The sequence below is a fragment of the Gracilinanus agilis genome, chromosome 6, assembly GCF_016433145.1.
Source record: "Gracilinanus agilis isolate LMUSP501 chromosome 6, AgileGrace, whole genome shotgun sequence".
Classification (NCBI taxonomy): Eukaryota; Metazoa; Chordata; class Mammalia; order Didelphimorphia; family Didelphidae; genus Gracilinanus; species Gracilinanus agilis.
Window position 1 is genome coordinate 275520982 of NC_058135.1, and position 21793 is coordinate 275542774.

Sequence of the window (21793 nt, forward strand, 5' to 3'; positions counted from 1 at the left end):
ATATTCTACCTATGAGACAATACACAGAAGTACAAGGGTTAAAAAAAAAGGATCTATGAATAATATCATATTCATAGCAATAGTAATTGTATTAGCAATCAAATGAAAATATTTTACCTGTCTATCAATTTAGGAATGGCTTAAATTAGTATAAAATATGATGTGATAAGATTTTGCTAAGGGAAATAATGATTAAGAGGTATGGGGAGGCTTATGTGAACTAATAGTGAAGAAAATAATAAGAACCAAAAACACACTATACCAAATGACCACAGTAATGAAATTAAGGGAACAATAATATAGAAATAATTATAATTTGGGTTTAGGCATAGAAACACAGTAGCTTCAATGTTAGATATGTTGTAGTTACTAAAGTATCTCAATCTTTACAGTTTAAACATTTGTGTTATTTTGTCCTTTTACTCTAAGAGGCAAGATAGTTCATTAATATTAGAACATTAAAGATTGTGTCATTTGCCTTTAGATACTACAAAAATTAAGCCAACATCATTCTTGGAATGTAAAGAAATATCTCAAGGATAAGATTTTTAGGTAGGAATAATGAAGTTTCAAAAGTCTTTGGATTAGTTTATTTTCACATTATTTGTGAAACAAATGAACTTGGAATCTATGTTCTATTCATTTCCTGATCTTACACATTTAGATAATAATTTTCTTATTGTCACAATGAAGTCCTTATTCCTCAGGCCATATATCATTGGATTACATAATGGAGTCAAAGTTGTATAGAAAAGAGATAGAATTTTGTCTGTTCCTGATGAATGACTGGACTTGGGTTGCAAATAAACGATTATACCAGAACCAAAGAATAGTCCCACCACCATGAGGTGGGAAGAACAAGTTGAGAAAGCTTTAGATTTCCCTATTGCTGATGGCAGCTTCAAAATAGTAGCAATGATTTTGACATAAGACCAACATATTAATAGAAAGGGCACAATGCCAAACAACACAACATCTGCATAGATAAATATTTCACTTATAGAGGTATCCCCACATGCTACCTGTAGTATTGGGTAGATGTCACAGAAAATGTGATTGAGTTTGGTAGGTCCACAGAAGGGTAAAGAAAAAATCTGATATGTTTGTCCTAACACAACTGGTGTTCCAATGATCCAGGACCCAATAACCAGCTGAACACAAATCTTATGGTTCATGATGAACAAATAGTAGAGGGGCTTACAAATGGCCACATAACGGTCATATGCCATGGCAGCTAGTAGAAAGCATTCACTGCCTCCCAGACCTAGAATTAGACAGAGTTGTGCAGCACATGCCAATAAAGAAATATTTCTCTTCTGGATCCAAAGATTCATTAGCATTCTGGGAAGAGTGACTGATGTGTAACAAATTTCTAAGAAGGAAAAGTTTCCAAGGAAATAATACATGGGAGTTTGGAGAACTGGATCAGCTTTTGTAATTATAATGATAAGTATATTACCTATGATGATACTCAGATAAATAACTAAGAAAATCCCAAAAAGGAGGCCTTGGAAGTTAGGAAAGTCAGAAAATCCCAGGAGAATGAATTCTTTCACATCTGTGATATTTCTGTCTTCCATTTCAGACATGATCAACAATTTTCTACTTCTGGGATTCAGTATTCCCTGCTGTAAAATTAAAAAAAAATGAATTAATTAACTCATAATGTTTAATTGTGAACTTGATTTTCTACACTCCAATCTCATCTTCTGCAATTTCACCTTGATATACATAATCATTACTTTCAGATTGCTTGTCTTTTTTACCCCCTTTAAACTTAAAACTTAATTTTGTGGGGATTATATTTCTATTACAGAAAGCTAGATGACCCAGTGGATAGATCACTGGGTCTGAAAGGCTTGAGTTCAAATTTGACTTCTAACATCTAATAGCTGCTTGACCCCATTCAAGTCACTGAATCTCTTTTTTCCTTAATGTTCCCTGGAGAAAAAAAATGGCACACCACTCCAGTATCTTTGCAAAAACAAACAAAAACAAATGGGGTCACAGTCAGATACAACTGAAAATGGCTAATTTCTAAGCTCTATTCCAAAGGAAACTTTTCTTTATTCTTTGTCAGGACGTTCAAATTAACCTCTTGCTAATGCCTCTCATTTTTTGGAGTTGTCATGTTCTCCAGGCTGAGACCTATCAACTGAGCATATATCACCCAATCAAGATGTGCTGTGAGTTTGGCAAAACAGTTCTTTGCACATATTCACTTGGGGTGAACTCTGTGGTTATCAACCTGTTATTGTAATAACCACAGAACAAGCTCAATCCAGTCCAATCAAACAGTTCCTGAGAATGAGCAAACTCAACATTGCGCCTAACGGAATCAAATCTAGGTCATGAAGTCTGGATAAGAGTAAACTCTTTGATGTGGGAAAAAATCTGTCTTGTCATCTAGTAAACTTTACCATTGTTATGCCTATGTCCTCTTTATTTTGACAGAAGTATATGGAATAAGCCTGTATGTTGGCATTTTGTGTAGACTCAACTGTGAGTCTCTCACCATCCCACTATGGATTGTTTTCTCCCTTCAACGGAGTAAACTGCTGAATTTTAAAGCACCTGCCTGGGGTACTTCAGGTTATTATCATTTCCCTTTTGAGTTAGTGGTGTACATCTTTGTTTCAGGGATACTTCCCATTCAGAATTCAATAACTATGATTACAATGTATTGGAATTGAAACCTCCACTACATAGAACTGACAAGTAAGAAAAATTTGAAAAATACCAAAAGAATAGGATTTCATAGTGAGTATTTTTTATTTTATAACCCCTATGAAATAAAAGTTCCATGAGCATAAGGGCTTTTTAAATTTTTGTTTTTCAAATATTTAACTTAGATTTTTGCCCATCATATGAATTTCATAAAATTTTATTGCATCAAATTCTACCGTATATAAACTTTGTTTCTTTTTCAAGCCAAATATCCTCAGTTCTTTCAAGTGGTCACATAACATACAAGATGATTTTAAGGTCTTTCTCCACACTGACTTTCCTGCCCTAAATTCTTTCTAGCTTATCAACCATCACCTTAAAATGGGGCATTGAAAACCAAATGCAGGAATCTCTTTATGATTTTCTCAAGATATACTGTCCTTTCTCCCTTACTATAGAACATTATGCATCTTTCAATGCATTGACATCTAGTTTTGCTTCCAATTTTCAGTTTGAAATTTCTTGTTTTCTTTTTGTAAACCAAATTTAAGAAGTCACATTCATCTCTAGTAAATGTCATCCTCCAATCAATCAGAAAGCATTTATTAAGTGTCTATTATGTATCGGGAACTTTATTGAATTCTAGAGAGTCCAACAAAATGGCAATAATGTTTTTTGTGGGGATGAGATAGAAATGTTAGAAACAACATTTAAAAACTATACACAAAAATATATACACAGTATGATTCATAGTGTTAAAGCATTAACTAAAATATAGTAAAATATTTATTATGGAAGATTGAGTTTTAGCTGTCACTTGAAAGAAACAAGAAAAGTCAGAAAGTAGCATCTAAAATTCCAATCATGAGAGTCATTTAATGAAAATATCTCATATCTTGAGATCAAATGTGTTCCTTGAAGGACTGAAAATTACTTGTGTCAGTGCATTAAAAAAGGGGAATTAGCAGCTGTGGAGGAAGGAATATTGTGTAAAATATTCAAAAAGTAAGATGGTTACAGATTGTTAAGGACTTTGAGTGTCAAAAAGATAATTTGAGGGTCATATATTTTATATCAGAAGTGATAATCACTGAGGTTTATTGAATAAGTACTGAGTTGTGACAGTGGTCAGAGCAGTGTTTTAGGAAGATGAATCTAACAGCTTAGTGAAGGGTAGAATTGAGTGAGGAGAGATTAGAGCCAAGGGGTATAAGGATTAGATTATTGCAATAGTCCAGGCATAAGTAATTATGAGAATGCATGGCAGTACATTGTCCTGTGTATATCAATGCACTAGAGGCAGTGTTAAAAAGAAAGAAGGAAATGTATAGGCAACATGTTATGTTGAGAAAAACTTTACAGGATTTCACAACAGATGAGATATGAAAGGATGAGAGAGAGAATTAGAAGATGACAATTAGAGTCCTACCTAGGTTGACTGAAAGAATGACAGTGTCCTCAATTAAAATAGGGATGTTTTCTAAAAATAAGAAATCTAATTAATTCTAAAAACAAGTAAAGGTTTCTGAGCTTAAAATCTGAAAAATAAAATAAAATAAAATAGGGATGTTTAAAAGGGGATTTTTTGTGGGGGTGAAGCATTGAACTCAATTTTATATATTTTGAATTTAATGTCTATGAGAATGTAACTAGGTGTGTCTAATAGGGAGGTAAAGATATAATTCTGTTACTTAAGAGAGAGATTAAGACTGGCTAGTTAGATATGGGGATAATCAGCATAAAAATGAGAAGTAAATTCATGTGAGCTACTAAGATCACTAAGATTAATGGAATAGAGAGACAAGAGAAGAGGGCCCACAAAATAGTCCTGGAAGATCATCAAAAATACATTAAAAAGGGGACAGCTGGGTAGCTCAGTGGATTGAGAGCCAGGCCTAGAGACAGGAGGTCCTAGGTTCAAATCCGGCCTCAGACACTTCCCAGCTGTGTGACCCTGGGCAAGTCACTTGGCCCCCATTGACTACCCTTACCACTCTTCCACCTATAAGTCAATACACAGAAGGTAAAGGGTTTAAAATAAAAAAAAATCTAAAAAAAATACAATAAAAAACAAACAAAGAGATCTATGTCATTCCCTAATCAATAAACTTAAGTAGCTCTCCATTAAATTCGGGTTTAAATATAAAATTTTCTTTGGTGCTAAAAGTTCTTCAAAACCTTAAACCTCTTTACCTTGCTATTTTCTTATATCTTCCACAACTCCACATACTCTTTGATCCACTGACAATGATCTCATTGTTGTTGCTCAAAGACACTCCATTTCTCAAATTCATAAATGTTTAGAGGTTATCCTACATGGATAGAATGCTTATCTTCTGTATCTCTGCCTCCTTCTTTCCCTAATTTCCTACAATTCTCAGCTAAAGTACAACATTCTGCAAGAAAATTCTCTTGCTTCCTTTCAACAAACATATCTGTTTTGCTAAAATTATTACCAGCTTTGGTTTTCTTGAATATATCTTGATTATGCAGAGTTGATTACTTGCTGTCTCATTAGCTTGTGAAGTTTTTGAGGGCATGAAACTTTTATTGTCACATTGTATAATATATATTAAGTGCCTATTAAGTTTTTGGTTCAATTTGGTTTATCCTAAATCCTCTATAATATTCAAAACTTGATCGTAGTACATTAATAATTATATCTATTTTTCCCCTTCTAGTTCCCAAAAGAAAATGAGAGAAGTAAGTACCAGACTTCTGAGCCATAGAATTTGAACTCAACAAAGGTAACTAAATGCTGCTTTTTCTTATTCTTTATTTTGAGGATTTATGTATTATTACCTACATTTATTCTTATTTTTACCATTCGATTATATTTCCCTTTGACAGACAAGGAAAAAAAAAACAGAAATAAGATAGTAAAGGAGCAGCTTTGCCTTCTATTGGTATTAAATTCTCAACATCTACCTCACTATGAGCAGAGGTCATATGCTTTCTCTATTCTCTTTTATAATCTGTATAGCCTTAATGCAGAACACCATAATCAAAGTAACAAAAATCTGGGTTCAAACCCTGCCTTTGATAAAAAGTTAACTGAGTAGTCCTTGAGAAAAAGTGACTTCATCTGTTTTACATTTTAGTTTTCTTATTTATAAAATGTTAATAGTAGTAGGACTTAGGTTTTGTTGTGAAGATGAAATGAGACAATGAAATTAAAATACTTTTAAAACCATAAACAAATATATGCAAATAATAGCATAACCATGACCATCATGATTGTAATCAATTTCATCATTATTATTACTATTATTTTTATTAGCCTTAGTTTGTCAAGACTGCTTCAGCTCATTTTGAGATCTAAAACTATTTACTTTATTCCCATGGGACCATATCATTCTTTTCTATGAAATTTCAGTTGTTTTTTTTTTTTAATTTAAGCAAAGTATATAAGATATGAATAATATTTGAGCTCTGTATTCCTTTCCCACCTTTTATACAAATATAATTAGTATAATAGTCATGATCTTTAATATAAATAAAAAAATAGATTCTTGGATTTGTAGATGTGACAAGCTCTTCAAAAGACTTAAACTAGACATGATCTTGTTTAAGATTATCATATTTCATATTTCAATATCCAAATTGTCTCTGAGAGAGGAAGTTCCTCTTTGGAACCAAAGAATTCTAAGATATGGAGGGAAATTTTCAACTTTGTTTGCTGAATCTTAATCCCAGAGTAGGATAACAAGATTAAAAAATAACAAGGACTTCTAGACTTCATCGAGACATGAAAAGATATCTGCTTTATTCCAAAGAATTGAAACTGATGAAGTGAAATAGCTGATACTTACCTTCATCTGATGGGATAAACTCCTTTTCATCTGATTATTTCTCACATTGATGGATATATGGATATATTTAATATTAAAATGTATATAATGATGAGCATATGCATAGTGACTTATCCTTAGTAAAGCTCATTACAATCATCATGTCATTTGATGTACGCAACAGAACTGGAACAAAGATGTTACAAGTTAATAATATTTATCTTTTTACAGGTGAGGAAACTAATGTTTTTAGGATTTCTATAGCTTTACTCGGGTAACCTTTATATGAAGTTTTGGAATTGAGGTTTCAATTAAAATTTCTTTTGATTTCAGAATTGGTACTATTATCATGGCCTGTGCTACCATAGGAAATACAAAGACCAAGCTCTCCAGCAAAATAACATTCGAGTTTATTGCTATCAGAAATCTTTAAATGGAAAGAATGCCTATTCTGAGTAACTCTATTGGGAAAGCCCTTCTCCCTGGCCACATATGCTTACTTAATGAGAAGTGAAGTCTTCTGATTCTAAATCCAGAATTCCTTATTTTTTTAACCCTTACCTTTCATCTTAGAATTAATAATTTGTATTGGGTCCAAGGCAGAAGAATAGTAATGGCTAGTCAATGTGGGTTAAGTGACTTGCCTAGGGTCACACAGCTTACACATTACTGAGTCCAGATTTAAACCCAGGACTTTACATCTCGGGACCTGGCTTTCAATCCACTAAGCTATCTAGCTGCCCCTGAAATTCAAGATTCAAAACATACAGTAATGGATCAAAGTTAAAAATAGGGAATGTTCAATAAAGGTATAGAACTGGATGATTATTGATACCATCTTGGTTTTGCCACTTGTCTAACACAAAGAAAATCATAGTGCTTCTCTCTAGTTAATTTTCTAGTGTAAAATGTTAATAATGATATTTGATTTCCCACCTTTACTAGAGTATTTTGAGAAAAACATTGAGTAAAGGGTGAGATGCTCTCTATGTTGGTTACTATTTTATTTATTTATTTATTTGTTTGTTTGTTTGTTTATTTATTTAATAATTTTTATTTTTTAGAAAAGTTAACATGGTTACATGATACATGCTCTTACTTTCCCCTTCACCTCCCAACTCCCCTCCCCATAGCCGATGCTCATTTCCACTGGTTTTAACATATGTCATTGATCAAGACCTATTTCCAAATTGTTGATAGTTGCACTGGAGTGGTAGTTTCGACTCCACATCCCCAATCATGTCTGCCTCAACCCACGTGTTCAAGCAGTTGCTTTTCTTCTGTGTTTCCACTCCTGCAGTTCTTCCTCCGAATGTGGGTAGTGTTCTTTACCATAAGTCCCTCAGAACTGTCCTGGGTCATTGCATTGCTGCTAGTACAGAAGTCCATTACATTTTATTTTACCACAGTGTATTGGTCTCTGTGTACAATGTTCTTTTGGCTCCGCTCCTTTCACTCTGCATCAATTCCTGGAGGTCTTTCCAGTTCACATGGAATTCCTCCAGTTTATTATTCCTTTGAGCACAATAGTATTCCATCACCAGCATATACAACAATTTGTTAAGCCATTCCCCAATTGAAGGGCATACCGTCATTTTCCAGTTTTTTGCCACCACAAAAAGCACGGCTATAAATATTTTTGTACAAGTCTGTTTATCTATGATCTCTTTGGGGTATAAACACAACACTGCTATGGCTGGATCAAAGGGCAGGCATTCTTTTATAGCCCTTTTAACGTAGTTCAAAATTGCCAGCCAGAAGGGTTGGATCAGTTCACAACTCCACCAGCAATGCATTAATGTCCCAATTTTGCCACATCCCCTCCAACATTCATTGCTCTCCCTTTCTCTCATTTTAGCCAATCTGCTAGGGGTGAGGTGATACCTCAGAGTTGTTTTGATTTTCATTTCTCAAATTATTAGAGATTTATAGCACTTTCTCATGTGCTTAAAAAAATGGAATGCTTCATGAATTTGCATGTTATCCTTGTGCAGGGACCATGCTAATCTTCTCTGAATCCTTCTAATTTTAGTATATGTGCTGCCGAAGCAAGCACTTGATTGCTATTTTTGACAACAGTAAGAATGACCTATCCTAGTTCAATTAGTTGAAATAATATCTCAGCATATATTACTCTAACACCTCAAAAACCTGTAGCCCTCAACTTCTCTACAAAATCTTTCTAGAATCTAATATTGTTTGTATTATCAACTAGATTATTAGATAATGGCTCAATATATTTATCTTTTAGTTATGGAGAGTAGAATTATAGTAATTACACTGGATTAAGAATCAGAAAATAATAGCTTTAAGTATAACCTCTCATATATAATAGATGTATTACATTTGATCATTTTAAATCATATTTTGCTCTTCTTACAAATGGTGGGGTAATTACTCTATAATTTTAGTATTACTCTCATCTCTAAAGCTCTTGAATTTTTGTATAGAATGATCTTCAAAGGGCTTAACAGTTTCTGATAAATCATTCATGCTAAATGACCGTTTAGTATTTGACTACACCCAAAGAAGAGAAGGTGAAAAGGCAGAGTGAAACTTCAATAGATTATGGTTAATTGAGTGAATTATTTTTATTTATTTATTTTTACATTTTTAAACCCTTAATTTCTGTGTATTGGTTCCTAGATGGAAGAGTGGTAAGGTTGGACAATGGGGGTCAAGTGAATTGTGCAGGGTCACACAGCTGGGAAGTGTTTGAGGGCAGCTTTGAACCTAGGACTTCCCATCTCTAGGTCTGACTCTCAATCCACTGCCCCTAGAAGGATTTTTAAATCCTTAAATTGTGTTCAATGGATTTGTTAGTTTTGCTAACAAGTTTGATTTATACTGACCTTGCAATCCTATACGTCCTGTCCTTTGAACTAAAACAAAACACAACACAAAGCTTGGAGACATGACTCTCTACATGTACTAGAAAATAATTGAGTTCATGCTCCCCAGATAAAAACTGTATTTTTTCATAATATGATTTTTCTTTTATTTTTGGCTCAAATGCTAGATTTTTCCAGATTATTCCAACTTTACTGTGTTTTATAAAATCTCAATGTTATTTCATAAAAGTCCTCTAATTCCTTAAACATTTGGGACTTTATTCTTCTAAGGAAGTAATAGGATTTTTACACTCCAACCTGATTAGAACATTACATTTTATCATTGCCAATTCTTGGTGTTTAATATTTATGTAGTAAACAATTTTACATGAAGAGGAGATTCCTAAGTATTAGCTAACATAAATGTTATGTACTCTAATCATTGCTGTTTTAAATAGTGTGAAAATGTTCAAGAAAAATATAAGGCACTTCCTAAAATTTTCATCCAGATATAAAATTATAAACCATTTCTCATAAAAAGTGCCATATTAAATGCATTCCCTGGCTCTAAATACTTTCTTGTTTCCACAAGAGATATGAACAATTGATAATCCTGATTATAATTTTCAAAGATATTTAATTTTATTTATCTTTCCTCAATGAATCTAGAAAATGCAAAACAAATGTACTCTGTTCTCCAATAGTTTGTGTCATATTAGAGAATTTAAACAAACATATTGATTCTCCCACAAATACCCTAAACTGTTTCTCAACCAAGTCATTTACCAAGAGCTACTCCAGCACACTTCAGTCCTTGATCTTATAATTAGCCACAAAAGTATCGCCTAAATTATTTATCCTTGAACATAGAATAGTATACCTGTCAGATCTATGGGAAAGGGAAGATTTTAAAGCCAAGCAAGAGTTAGAAAAAATTACAAAATATAAAATAAATTATTTTGATTATATTAAATTAAAAAGTTTTTGTACAAACAAAAACAATGCAACCAAAATCAGAAGGGAAACGACAAACTGGGGAAAAGCCTTTATAACAAAAAACTCTGAAAGAGGTCTAATTACTCAAATACACAAGGAGCTAAATCAATTGTATAAAAAAATCAAGCCATTCCCCTGTTGAGAAATGGGCAAGGGACATGAATAGGCAATTTCTAGATAAAGAAATCAAAATTATCAATAAGCACATGAGAAAGTGTTCTAAATCTCTAATAATTAGAGAAATGCAAATCAAAACAACTCTGAGGTACCACCTCACACCTATAGCAGATTGGCTAAAATGATAGCAAGGGAGAGTAATGAATGTTGGAGAGGATATGGCAAAATTGGGATATTAATGCATTGCTGATGGAGTTGTGAACTGATCCAACCATTCTGGATGGCAATTTGGAACTATGCCCAAAGAGTTCTAAAAGACTACCTGCCCTTTGATTCAGCCATAGCAGTGCTGGGTTTGTACCCCAAAGAGATCATAGATAAAGAGACATATACAAAGATATTTATAGCCACGCGTTTTGTGGTGGCAAAAAACTGGAAAACAAGGGAATGCCCTTCAATTGGGGAATGGCTGAACAAATTGTGGTATATTCTGGTGATGGAATACTATTGTGCTCAAAGGAATAATAAACTAAGAGGAATTCCATGTGAACTGGAAAGACCTCCAGGAATTGATGCAGAGTGAAAGGAGTAGAGCCAGAAGAACATTGTACACAGAGACTGATACACTGTGGTAAAATCGAATGTAATGGACTTCTGTACTGGCAGCAATGCAATGACCCAGGACAATTCTGAGGGATTTATGAAATAGAACACTACCCACATTCAGAGGAGGAACTGCAGGAGTGGAAACACAGAAGAAAAACAACTACTTGAACACATGAGTTGATGCGGACATGATTTGGGATGTAGACTCTAAATGACCACACCAATGCAACTATAAATAATATGTAAATAAGTCTTGACTGAATGCACATATTAAAACCAGTAGAAATGTATAGAGATCGATATTCTATAACCAGAGACTAATTTGAGTGGCCTGGGTGGTCGTTGGACGCAAAGAATGAAACAGACTGGAAGCACGGCTTGTTAGCTCATTGTACTTCAAAAAATACTGAAGTAGCCACTTTATTATAAAGGAAATTAAAGATCCCTTTCCCCCAAAAGCCCAAGAAAGTTTCCCACAGTTACAGAGAGCAAGATTTTTACTATAGTCAAAACAAAAGCCTTAGAAGCCTTCAAGGCGTAGTCAAAAACCTATGCTAAACTATCAACTACATGTGTTATCTTTAAGTGGAGCCTGGGATATCTCCATTAGGTCAGAAAGCCCCATCAGTTTCTCGGCCTTGATGGTATTAAACAATTTTTTGAGCCTCATTATTTTACTTTAATTTTGGGCAAAATGCCCTGCCAAGGGTTCAGCCTTGGCTGTACCAGCCATCTGTGTTCTCGGGTAAAGGGGAACAGAGTTAGCCCCGCTCCTGCTGGAGTGCTGAGAGCCCAAAGCTTTTTCAATAAGACTATAATGTATTTTGAAGGAAGGTGAGAATTATGAAAGGAATCAAAAGAGGAATCTCAGATTTTTATCTTAGATATCCCACACCTGTCTCATCCCTATTTAGGGTGGAAAGATAAATACACGGCTCTGCAGGTCTGTATTGATCTTTTGAGGGGGTCCAGATAAAAATATCTACTTGAGATTCTAATTTCTTTTAATAGCTCCCGACAGAAATGTGCATTGGATATGGGTGGGGAGGAGCTAAAGGGGGAGTGAAGGGGAAAGTAAAAACATGAATCATGTAACCATGGAAAATTGTTTCTAAAAAAATAAAATATTTAAATCATAAAAAATGTCATTTGGAAATATTTGACAAAATAAATGAAAAATACAATAGAATAAAGATTATGTTAATAAAAATTTAATTAAAATATTTATCCTACCTTACTTCTATAATATAAATCCAAACTACTCTCAATTGCCTTTATTTTTAAACATAGCTTGTTAGGACTTTTAACATAATTAATAATTATTCTCAGATTATCTATGCCTTTCCTTAATCTTAGTGTCCTAAATTAAAAGCATTATTTCTTCAGAGATGGCCAAATCAAATAAAGAGCTGCTAAGAGAGAAATGCCAGCCCAGAGACAGGCACTGAAGCACAGAACTCAACTAGGCTTCCTTCTCTCTCTTTTCAAACCATTTTGGCTCTATCTCATTTTTCTTGGCCAATGGCTTTCAAATATCATGTTATCTGTCCTTCTGTCAATATTACGCTATCTCTAGCACATTGACACTAGGGACCTTCATGCTGTTGCTGGCTGTGCAGGTACACAGTTTCAGGGCATCAGACATGTGACTCTGTGACACCTATGTCCCACCACTGGGGTACTCAGGATCAAAGTCCTTTAAATCATTTACTTCAAACACACACACACACATAAAACTGCTAGACCACCTTGCTTAACATTTTTTCAAAGATTAACTTGATATGCTTGACCTTTTATTCTTCCAGATTAATTTTATTATTTGTCTATATCTGAATTAATTTGATAGTTTTATTGTTATGGCACTGAATAAATAAATTAACCAAGGTAGAATTTATTATATTGACTCAGCTTACACATGAGCAATTAATTTTTTCAATTGTCTTCAAATATTTCATCATATAATCTACAAACAGCAATAGAACTCTTTCCTCAATTGTCTATTTTTTAAAACTTTTATCTTCCATCTTAGAATCAATATTGTATATGAGTTATAAGACAGAAGAGTTGTAAGGGCTAGGCAATGGGGGTTTAAGTGACTTTCACAGTCACACAGCTATGAAGTATCTGAGACCAAATTTGAATCCAGAAGTTCCAGTGTCTAGATCTATCTCTCAATCCACTGAGCTGTCCAGTTTCTCCTTGCATTGCCTATTTTTATTCCATCAAGTTATCTTTTATTATTTTATTGTTATAGTTAAAATATCTAGTACAATATTCATTTCTTTACCTAATTTTTCCTTTACTGGTCTTATTTTAATTTGAAATTAACTCCTCTAGGAATTCTTTTTGGTTTTGTGATCAATTTACATTTTTTTTTCCTTTGAGTCATTGCTTTTAGCTGTTTTGATTTTGCTGTCTTCTGAGTTTGTGTCTTGAGCTTTCTTTACTGTAGTAATTCTTATGGTCAGCTTCTTTTTGGTGATTTGTGCATTTTCTAATGTATTTCTTTCCTTCCTTCCTTTCTTACTTCCTTCCTCTATTCCTTCCTTCCTTCCTTTATTCCTTCCTTTCTCCCTTCTTCCTTCCCTTTCCTTAGTTTCCTTTCCATTTGTTTCCCATCTTTTCCCTTCCTTTCTCTTCCCTTTCCTTTCCTTTTCAAGATTATTAAAAGAAAAAATAAACCAATGGCATAGACTACTCATATCATAGGCAATAATTGACTTTTTTTTTAAAAAAAAGAACATATATTTTCTTAAAACTAGTAATAAGACCACTTCTACCCTTATACTTTCCATTTCAATTTTTTAAAATTCCCCATTCAACATTTAAATCCCTTTATAATCTACCTCTTCAATGGTAATAAGATATGTGTTGTGGTCACAAAGACAATTCACAGATCCATCTTATAATATGATCTACAAATGGAGGATTCTTCTTGGACATCTTAATGTAGAATTGCATAATAACCTCAGTTTTCTGTATTTTTTCCAGCCATTTCATGACATTCATCTAATAATTTTATCTAATTATCTCATTTTATCATTTCGCTTTAATAAGAAAGATAATTCCTTAAAATTATTATCATAACTATAGAATAAGTTTATTCTTCAAAATTATATAAATTCCTTTTCTTTCATGCCTAGGATGACAACAAATATTTCCAGGAGCTGAGAAGGTGAAAATGATGGAAATTTCAAAGGCAGATAGAAAGAAAACAGGAATCAGCTTTCTAGAGAAATTGTGAGCAAAATAAGCATATAGAAAATATTGATTTTTAATTTTACCTCATTGCTTCATGACACTTTGCATTTAAAAAGTATTTTTTCATTGCCAAAATAACATCCTTGTTCCTAAGGCTGTATATCAGAGGATTAAACATTGGAGTTATGATGGTGTAGAAAAGAGAAAGCATTTTCTCTATTCCTGCCAAGTAACTCGTCTTAGGTTGTAAATAAGCAATTATACCGGATCCATAAAATAATCCCACAACCATTAAATGAGAAGAGCAAGTAGAGAAGGCCTTGGATCTTCCCATTACTGATGGAAGCTTTTGGATGGTAATGAAGATTCTAATATAAGAATAAAGTATCAGCACGAAGGGAATAAACCCAAATAGGACAACTTCTGCATAGACTAAGATCTCATTCCAAGTTGTGTTCCCACAGGCCAACTTCATTAATGGTGGCATGTCACAGAAAATGTGATTAATTATATTAGAATTGCAGAAGGGTAATGAGAAAACCTGGTATGTTTGCCCTATCAGGACAGGTGTCCCAGTGATCCAGGAGACAACCACAAGCTGTATACATGCTTTCTGGTTCATAATAACAGTATAATAAAGTGGTTTACAGATGGCTACATAGCGGTCATATGCCATCACAGCCAGGAGAAGACTCTCAGAGACTACTAGAATAAGAAAGAAGCAAAGTTGAGTAGCACAGGCAAGCAAAGAAATATTTTTGTTCTGAGTCCAAAGGTCTGACAGCATCCTTGGAAGAGTGACTGATGTATAGCAAATTTCCAAGAATGCAAAATTTCCAAGAAAAAAATACATCGGGGTTTGGAGAGCTGTATCAGATTTTGTAATTACAATAATGAGTCCATTTCCAATCAGGATATTTATGTAAATGACTAAGAAAATACCAAACAGAGTGTCTTGGAGAGTGGGCAAGTCAGAGAATCCCAAAAGAATGAATTCCTTCACATGGCTGAGATTCACTTCTGCCATTATTTCCATGTATTCCTTCTCTGGAAATCTTGAATTCAGTAGTACTAGTAATTTCAAATTGTCATTATTGACTGCTATCCTGTAAAATGAAAGTATTCAGTTACATTTTTATTTGATCATTTTTTAAGCTTCTCACCATCTCTGATATACTGCCCTATCTAATTTTCAACCATGTTATTATATAGTGAAGACTTTAAACTCCCATCCAACTGTAACTCTTCCGATATGTCAAGTTTAATTATTTATTCAAGTTTTTCATAATCAGTGCTATGCATTCAACTTGAAGTAAAAATATATTTACTAGGATTGGAGAACATTGGATTTAAATATGAACAAAAAAGAGACAACAAAATTGACAAACTAGTCCAAACTTCAAAAATTGTATCATAATAAAATAACACATTACCTATCCATTTAAAGACTAAAATCTCTTGAGAGGAGGCACAACATATTTTGTAGAGTAAGTGTGGATAAATTGTGAATATAATGATTTTTCTAATATGTAATTATCCTAATGAGTTTTGGACTTTTAAACTTTTTTTTAATTATGTAATGATAATGTCACTCCTGACTGAATAGATTTCCTTACTGTATTCAGCTTCTCAAAATTCTGACCTCCCCAGTTCCCATTCCCTTTTTCTGTACAGTTTTCTTTGATTGTCCTTTTTTAAATTAGTCCCTCCATTCTTTCAATTACTAGGACAATTTTTTTTGATATTCCATACATTTTGAAATTAATGGGATTTAAAAAACTTTTGTTATCTTATCTTTATCATTTGTATTAGGGCTGTGTCTCTTTTGACTAGATTTTAAACACTTTGGGGGAAAGAACCTTGTATATTCTGATTTTTTTTTCTTCCTGGAATTGCCTTATATAACCATTTACTGCTACATGTTCATTAATCATATGAGTGGGATTATGTCAGGGCATTAGTTCTGAAGCATTAAGCACACATTTCATCCCAGAATACATCCCAGTTGCTGAATTCTTATTTTGTATTCATTCAAGAATAGTTTTATTTTTATATAGGGTACGTGTTTTAACATTTAGTAAAACATTTTTCAGTTAGAGGGAAGGTAAAGATATGAGCATTTATTTAACAATGTGGCAGGCACCATACTGAACATTTTATAAATCCCAACTTATCTGATTCTTAGAATATCCCTAAGAGATAATTATTATCTTCATTTTGCAGTTGAGGAAACTAAAGCATACAAAAATTAAATAAAGGTAAAACATTTTGTAAGTTTCTGAGGCCATATTTGAATTAGGATTTTCCTGACTCTAAACCCCAGCAATCTATCCACTGCACCATGTAGCTGCCTAGTTATTCACAATATGATCTGAATGATTTTATATATTTCCAATTGGATAGCAATATGAATGTTGCTTATAGAATGAGTTAAACAAAAATTATTAAATAATGGTACGGCGTACATTTACCCACATAATTGAGTAACCTACTTGGAAGTGAGCTACATGGGTAAATAAGCCATGTGGCAGTCCAGAAGAAGTCTGAATAAGATTTTCTGTGAAGATAGGATTAATACCAAGAGAAAGCAAGGAGATGAATACCTAATAAACATTGTATTATTTAACAATTTTATTAAAGACTTTGCCCACAGAATATTATCTTACCAGAGATTGTTTGATCAATAATTGAAAGCATTCACCTAGAAAATATTATCTTGGTTTTTGGATATTTGTTTTTAATTACCCATTAATCTTTTTTTTTTTCTGTTTTGTGAAGAAAGGGAACAATAGTGTGTTAGACAATGACCTACACTAGAATATAGATCTTATCTTGGTTTTCTGACAAATCTATTATTATGACCTAGATGAATTATTAGTTGTGTTTTTTTTCTTGAATAAACCTGTGTATCTATGAAATGAGTCTAAAAGTAACTTCCCTGCAAATGTTGAAGGTTGTTCTGAAAATATATTGAGGGGATATATTTGTAAACTACAGACATCTATCTACTAAGTTTTGTGACCATTGTGACTGTTTTCATTAAATGCTTACGCTCCTTTTAAGCTCCACCTATTTCAATCTACAGTGGGCTCTCTGTCTTCCTAAATCTTTTCCTTCATTTCCTCCTTCATAAATGAAGGCCTTTGACTCTAAGCTCTCCAAAATACATTCTGATTTATAATACTAATTGATTATTTGTCACTACTCTCATGTGTTCTAATGTAATGCTATTCATGTGTTCTATGTGTGTGTTTTCCTTATACAATACTTTTAATATTAAGAAGTGCAGGACAATAATGTTTAGACATTTTAAAAACTCTGTCTTCTAAAAGTACCACTGGATAAGATATAGGATTAATGAACTTTTCTAGTGTTCAAATTACTGGGAAAGCATGAGGCTAGACATCAAGGGCCCTAATTTCTATGATAAAGAATACTACTTCCTAATTGAATTATTTTAGGTGGGAAATTTACTTTCTTAGAGAAGATTTAAAAGTATTTGATACTTCACGATAATAGACATGATAACAGACATACTTCATGGTAATAGACATAGCTCATGATAAAGGACAAATAGATATAGGGGAGCAAAAGTAGACACTACTCTCCTAACTGGGAATCAAACATTAATGTATTCTCTTTTATTTTATCAATCATGAAAATACACAACAGTTATGAAATATACTTTCCTATGTATTTGGTTCAAAATGAACAACGAAGTGCCCCCAAATTCATAAAACAACAAAATCTCATAGCATATAATATTTTATACAAATATATTCAAGAAGCATGAAGTTGTGCAAAATATTTTTAAATGACTTTCTAAAAATCTAGTTAAAATATATTTAGAATATTCTCCTAATATCTCAGCTGAATATATATATAAAATAGAAAATTAAGTTAGTGTCATATAACCCAGTTTTTAGGAAGACTTTATAAATATATTTTCTGTTTTCTAGCTATTTACTATTCACCTTTTGCTAACCCTTCTTTGATGCTGACTTTTAGGATTTTGTCAGGAATCTAAATAAGGTTTTTGTTTCCATAATTGGAAGAATTCCTTTTTCTTTCCTCTTGAAAGTTCAGGACAATACGTGTCCTCCAGACATCTAAAATCATTCTCATTTTTCTCATTGATTATAAAGGCCCATAAGAGGCCAAATATGATGACATTTTCCCCCATTCATAGGTATGCTATTCATCTGGTCCAGATGACTTGAATCCAAGAAGAAAAAAACTAAATACTTTTCTTATTTTCTTGTTAGTTAAAATTTTGTCATAAATATTTTGACTTCAACAGTTCAAACGTAATGGTCTTTGGTAGGGAAAACAATAATAAAGTTTAAATCGAATAGTTTTACAAAATCTATATCCTAATTTTCCTGAAATTTTAAATATCCTCTATTTTCACCATGTTCCTCACCTGAATTGTTTTATCCAAACCTTGACTTTTTTCTTGTGACCACCAGATCTAAAAACATAAATGAACAAAAATAATAATTTAAAAAAACAGTTGAAAGTTAGGACTGGAATCAAGAATATATGGATTTATATCTTCCTTTCCCCATTTTCCTCATGTGTGACTGTATTTAAACACTCATCCTGTTTCTTTATCTAAAAACATACCTAGGGGCAGCTGGGTAGCTCAGTGGATTAAGAGCCAAGCCTACAGATAGAAGGTCCTAAATTCAAATACAGCCTCAGACACTTCCCAGCCATGTGACCCTGGGCAGGTCACTTGACCACCATTGTCTAGCCCTTACCACTCTTCTATCTTGGAGTCAATACACAGTATTGACTCCAATATGGAAGGCAAGGGTTTATATAAAAAAATAAAAATAAAAAAATAAAGACAAAACTAATAATAACATCTACCTTAACTTATGAAAAAGAATATTATCCACCTCTAGGGAGAGAAATGCATGGGCAGCTGGGTAGCTCAGTGGATTGAGAGTCAGGCCTAGAGACGTGAGGGCCTAGGTTCAAATCTGGCCTCAGACACTTCCCATCTGTGTGACCCTGGGCAAGTCACTTAACCCCCATTGCCTAGCTCTTATCACTCTTCTGCCTTGGAGCCAATTGGTTCCAAGATGGAAGGTAAGGTTTTTTTTTAAAAGAAAGAAAGAAATGCAAATGAAAACATATGGTTTATCACTAGTTTATTTGGGTATATATTTTGGAATCTTGGTTTTATAGAATTATTTGCTTACAAAAATGAATAATATGGAAACGTGTTTTGATTGATAATATATGTATAAGCCGGATTGAATTGCTTGTCAGTTCTTGGAGGAGGGAAGGAAAAAGAGATAGAGACAATATGGTTCATATAACTTTGGAAAATATATGTGAGAAATTTGTTATTAAAAAATTAAAAGAAAGAAAAAAAGTAATATGTACCTCACAATGTTTGTCAGTATTAAGACTGTATTATTTGTTTCAAGATAACTCATATGAATTGTCTGGGTAATTAAAGTTCTCCATCATTTCAGTCCTGCTTAAGCTCAAATTTTGGATTTGGAATTTGGATCATTTATTTCCTCTAACAGAACAGAAGCTTGCAGGAGATAAAGTAGAAATAAAGGGTTCATATGAGCAATGATATTTATAGTAGTGTTTCCTCCCTTAAGTCAAAATTTTTGAACTAACATGTTTGGATACCAATTTCTCAAAATTAGAGAAAAATTGAACAGTTTTTAAGAGAAGAATCTAATCGAATACATAGTATGATTTTATAGAAGAATGGGGAGAACTATGGCAGAATTAAAAAGAATTATATGGATTTAAGGATAGAAGAAAATGCAATCAAGCATAACCAGTCATTTTCTTGATGACTGTATAAAATGTATTTAACCTACTTCCATTTTCTCAAAAGGGGGTAGAGCATGTGTTGTGTTTAAGGTTCCTTTGTCAGTCAATACAGCTTAACTTCTTTTATTTTGTTTCAGCAGAAATTTTGATTAAAGCAGACCTGCCTAAGAAGTTATTTCTGGAATTATTTATGGTATAATGAATGAAATCTATTTATGAAAACTAAAAATAATTATAATTCCCATCTCAATAAAAGTTAGAGATTATTTTAGATCACAGGAGTTGTGTATTTGTGTGTATGTGTGTGTGTGTGTGTGTGTGTGTGTGTGTGTGTTTTCTGCCCATCTGGAAAAATAAGAAAAATATTTTGGAGTGTCATGGAAAAAATGGAAAAAAATAATTCATGACTAAGGCACTTCCCTGTCCATTTGGTTCCAATTTTCAAAAGGAATAAAATTCAACTACCTTAGACTAACCAGACACTGAGTCCCAAGAAAATGTTGGATATATTTTCTTACAATTTCTTCACATACAAAAAGAGATAATGCTAATTCTTAACCTTCTAAGACTTATTCTTGAAACTGTATGTACAACAAATTGAGGATCTTCCCACTGAGTTTTTTTAAGAATTATGTAATAATACATGTGATGTTAATTTGCTTTCCTGGATAATAATATATTTAACAAAGCAAATATTCCTAAGTTTAATGAGAATTCAATTTAAATTTCAAATTATATTTTCCACAGTTGAATAAAAATATAAAAGATTTAAATAATATAAGTCCTTTTGTTTTTTATACATTATACATGCCCTAATATATTGTATTTGATTATAACTGTTAACTCTTATGAATATGAATAATAATAAAATAATCCTTTGAATTGGGGATGGGTTTTATGGTTTACAAATTGCTATCCTAACTATGTTGTCATTTAAAATGGTTAAGAATCATATTTCAGAATCATAATTCAGAATTTCAAACAAATGCCTTTTGCCATCTTGAGCCTGAGATCCTTATTAAGAATTTAAGTACACCCTTACCAATCTTCCACCTATGAGACAATACACTGAAGTACAAGGGTTTAAAAAAAATTAAAAAAAAAAGAATTTAAGTATCCATTTTCTTCACTGAATTATGAATCCAGAGAAAGATCATATAACATAGAGTAAATGGTGAAATTAGAGACCATGGGGAGAAGGATTCAAGCAACATTAGAAATCATCTAATGAATCATTCAGTTTAAAATTCAAGAATTTAAGACACAAGAAATGTAAGTGACTTGCCAAACTTCACAGAGAAATAGGTAAGAGGAGGATTTGAACCCAGATCCTATGATTACAGAATGAAATATCATTCTCTATAGAATGCTTCTTTCCAATCATCCCAGTGATGAGCAAAATACAGCCCAGGGGCCAGATGCTGGCCCCTGAAATGTTCTATCTGGCCAAGGGATATTATTCCTAATCTAACGAATACACTGAGTAGGATACAATACAATGAAACTTCGAAAGAGTTGCCTTAGAAACAGACTGACGGATGAGCATTTCCTTTCCTTTGAACCCCTCTTTAAAAAGTTTGCCCATCACTGATTTAGACGATACTCAGTCACTCCTAAAGCCAGAGTGAATAACCCATTAAGAATCTTCCCTTACCTTTCTTGAATTGGCGAAAATTGAATCCAGATTTTTCTTTCTATGATGAATGTATTTTAAGTATTGTAAATCTTGTAATAATTGGAATTTGGTAGTAGAATCCAGTATGATCATTATATCAT

At 32.8% G+C, this 21793-nt stretch overlaps 2 protein-coding genes and 1 non-coding gene across 3 annotated transcripts; all 3 read right to left on the reverse strand.

The window, feature by feature from the left end:
- Positions 1-635: 635 nt before the first annotated feature.
- On the reverse strand, positions 636-1586 carry LOC123252641 (olfactory receptor 10AG1-like). The gene has a single exon (XM_044681910.1). The coding sequence runs from the start codon at positions 1578-1580 to the stop codon at positions 636-638; it is 945 nt and encodes a 314-aa protein (XP_044537845.1). The 5' UTR covers positions 1581-1586.
- A 6821-nt stretch (positions 1587-8407) lies between these two features.
- LOC123253202 lies at positions 8408-8514 on the reverse strand. Its single transcript, XR_006506577.1, has one exon. It is a non-coding gene; the product is annotated as a U6 spliceosomal RNA (small nuclear RNA).
- A 5774-nt stretch (positions 8515-14288) lies between these two features.
- LOC123252642 (olfactory receptor 10AG1-like) lies at positions 14289-15272 on the reverse strand. The gene has a single exon (XM_044681911.1). The coding sequence runs from the start codon at positions 15243-15245 to the stop codon at positions 14289-14291; it is 957 nt and encodes a 318-aa protein (XP_044537846.1). The 5' UTR covers positions 15246-15272.
- Positions 15273-21793: the final 6521 nt, after the last annotated feature.

Coding starts and splice junctions, on each gene's coding strand:
- LOC123252641 (XM_044681910.1), bottom strand. CDS start 1,580: ATGGAAGACAGAAATATCACAGATGTGAAAGAATTCATTCTCCTGGGA.
- LOC123252642 (XM_044681911.1), bottom strand. CDS start 15,245: ATGGAAATAATGGCAGAAGTGAATCTCAGCCATGTGAAGGAATTCATT.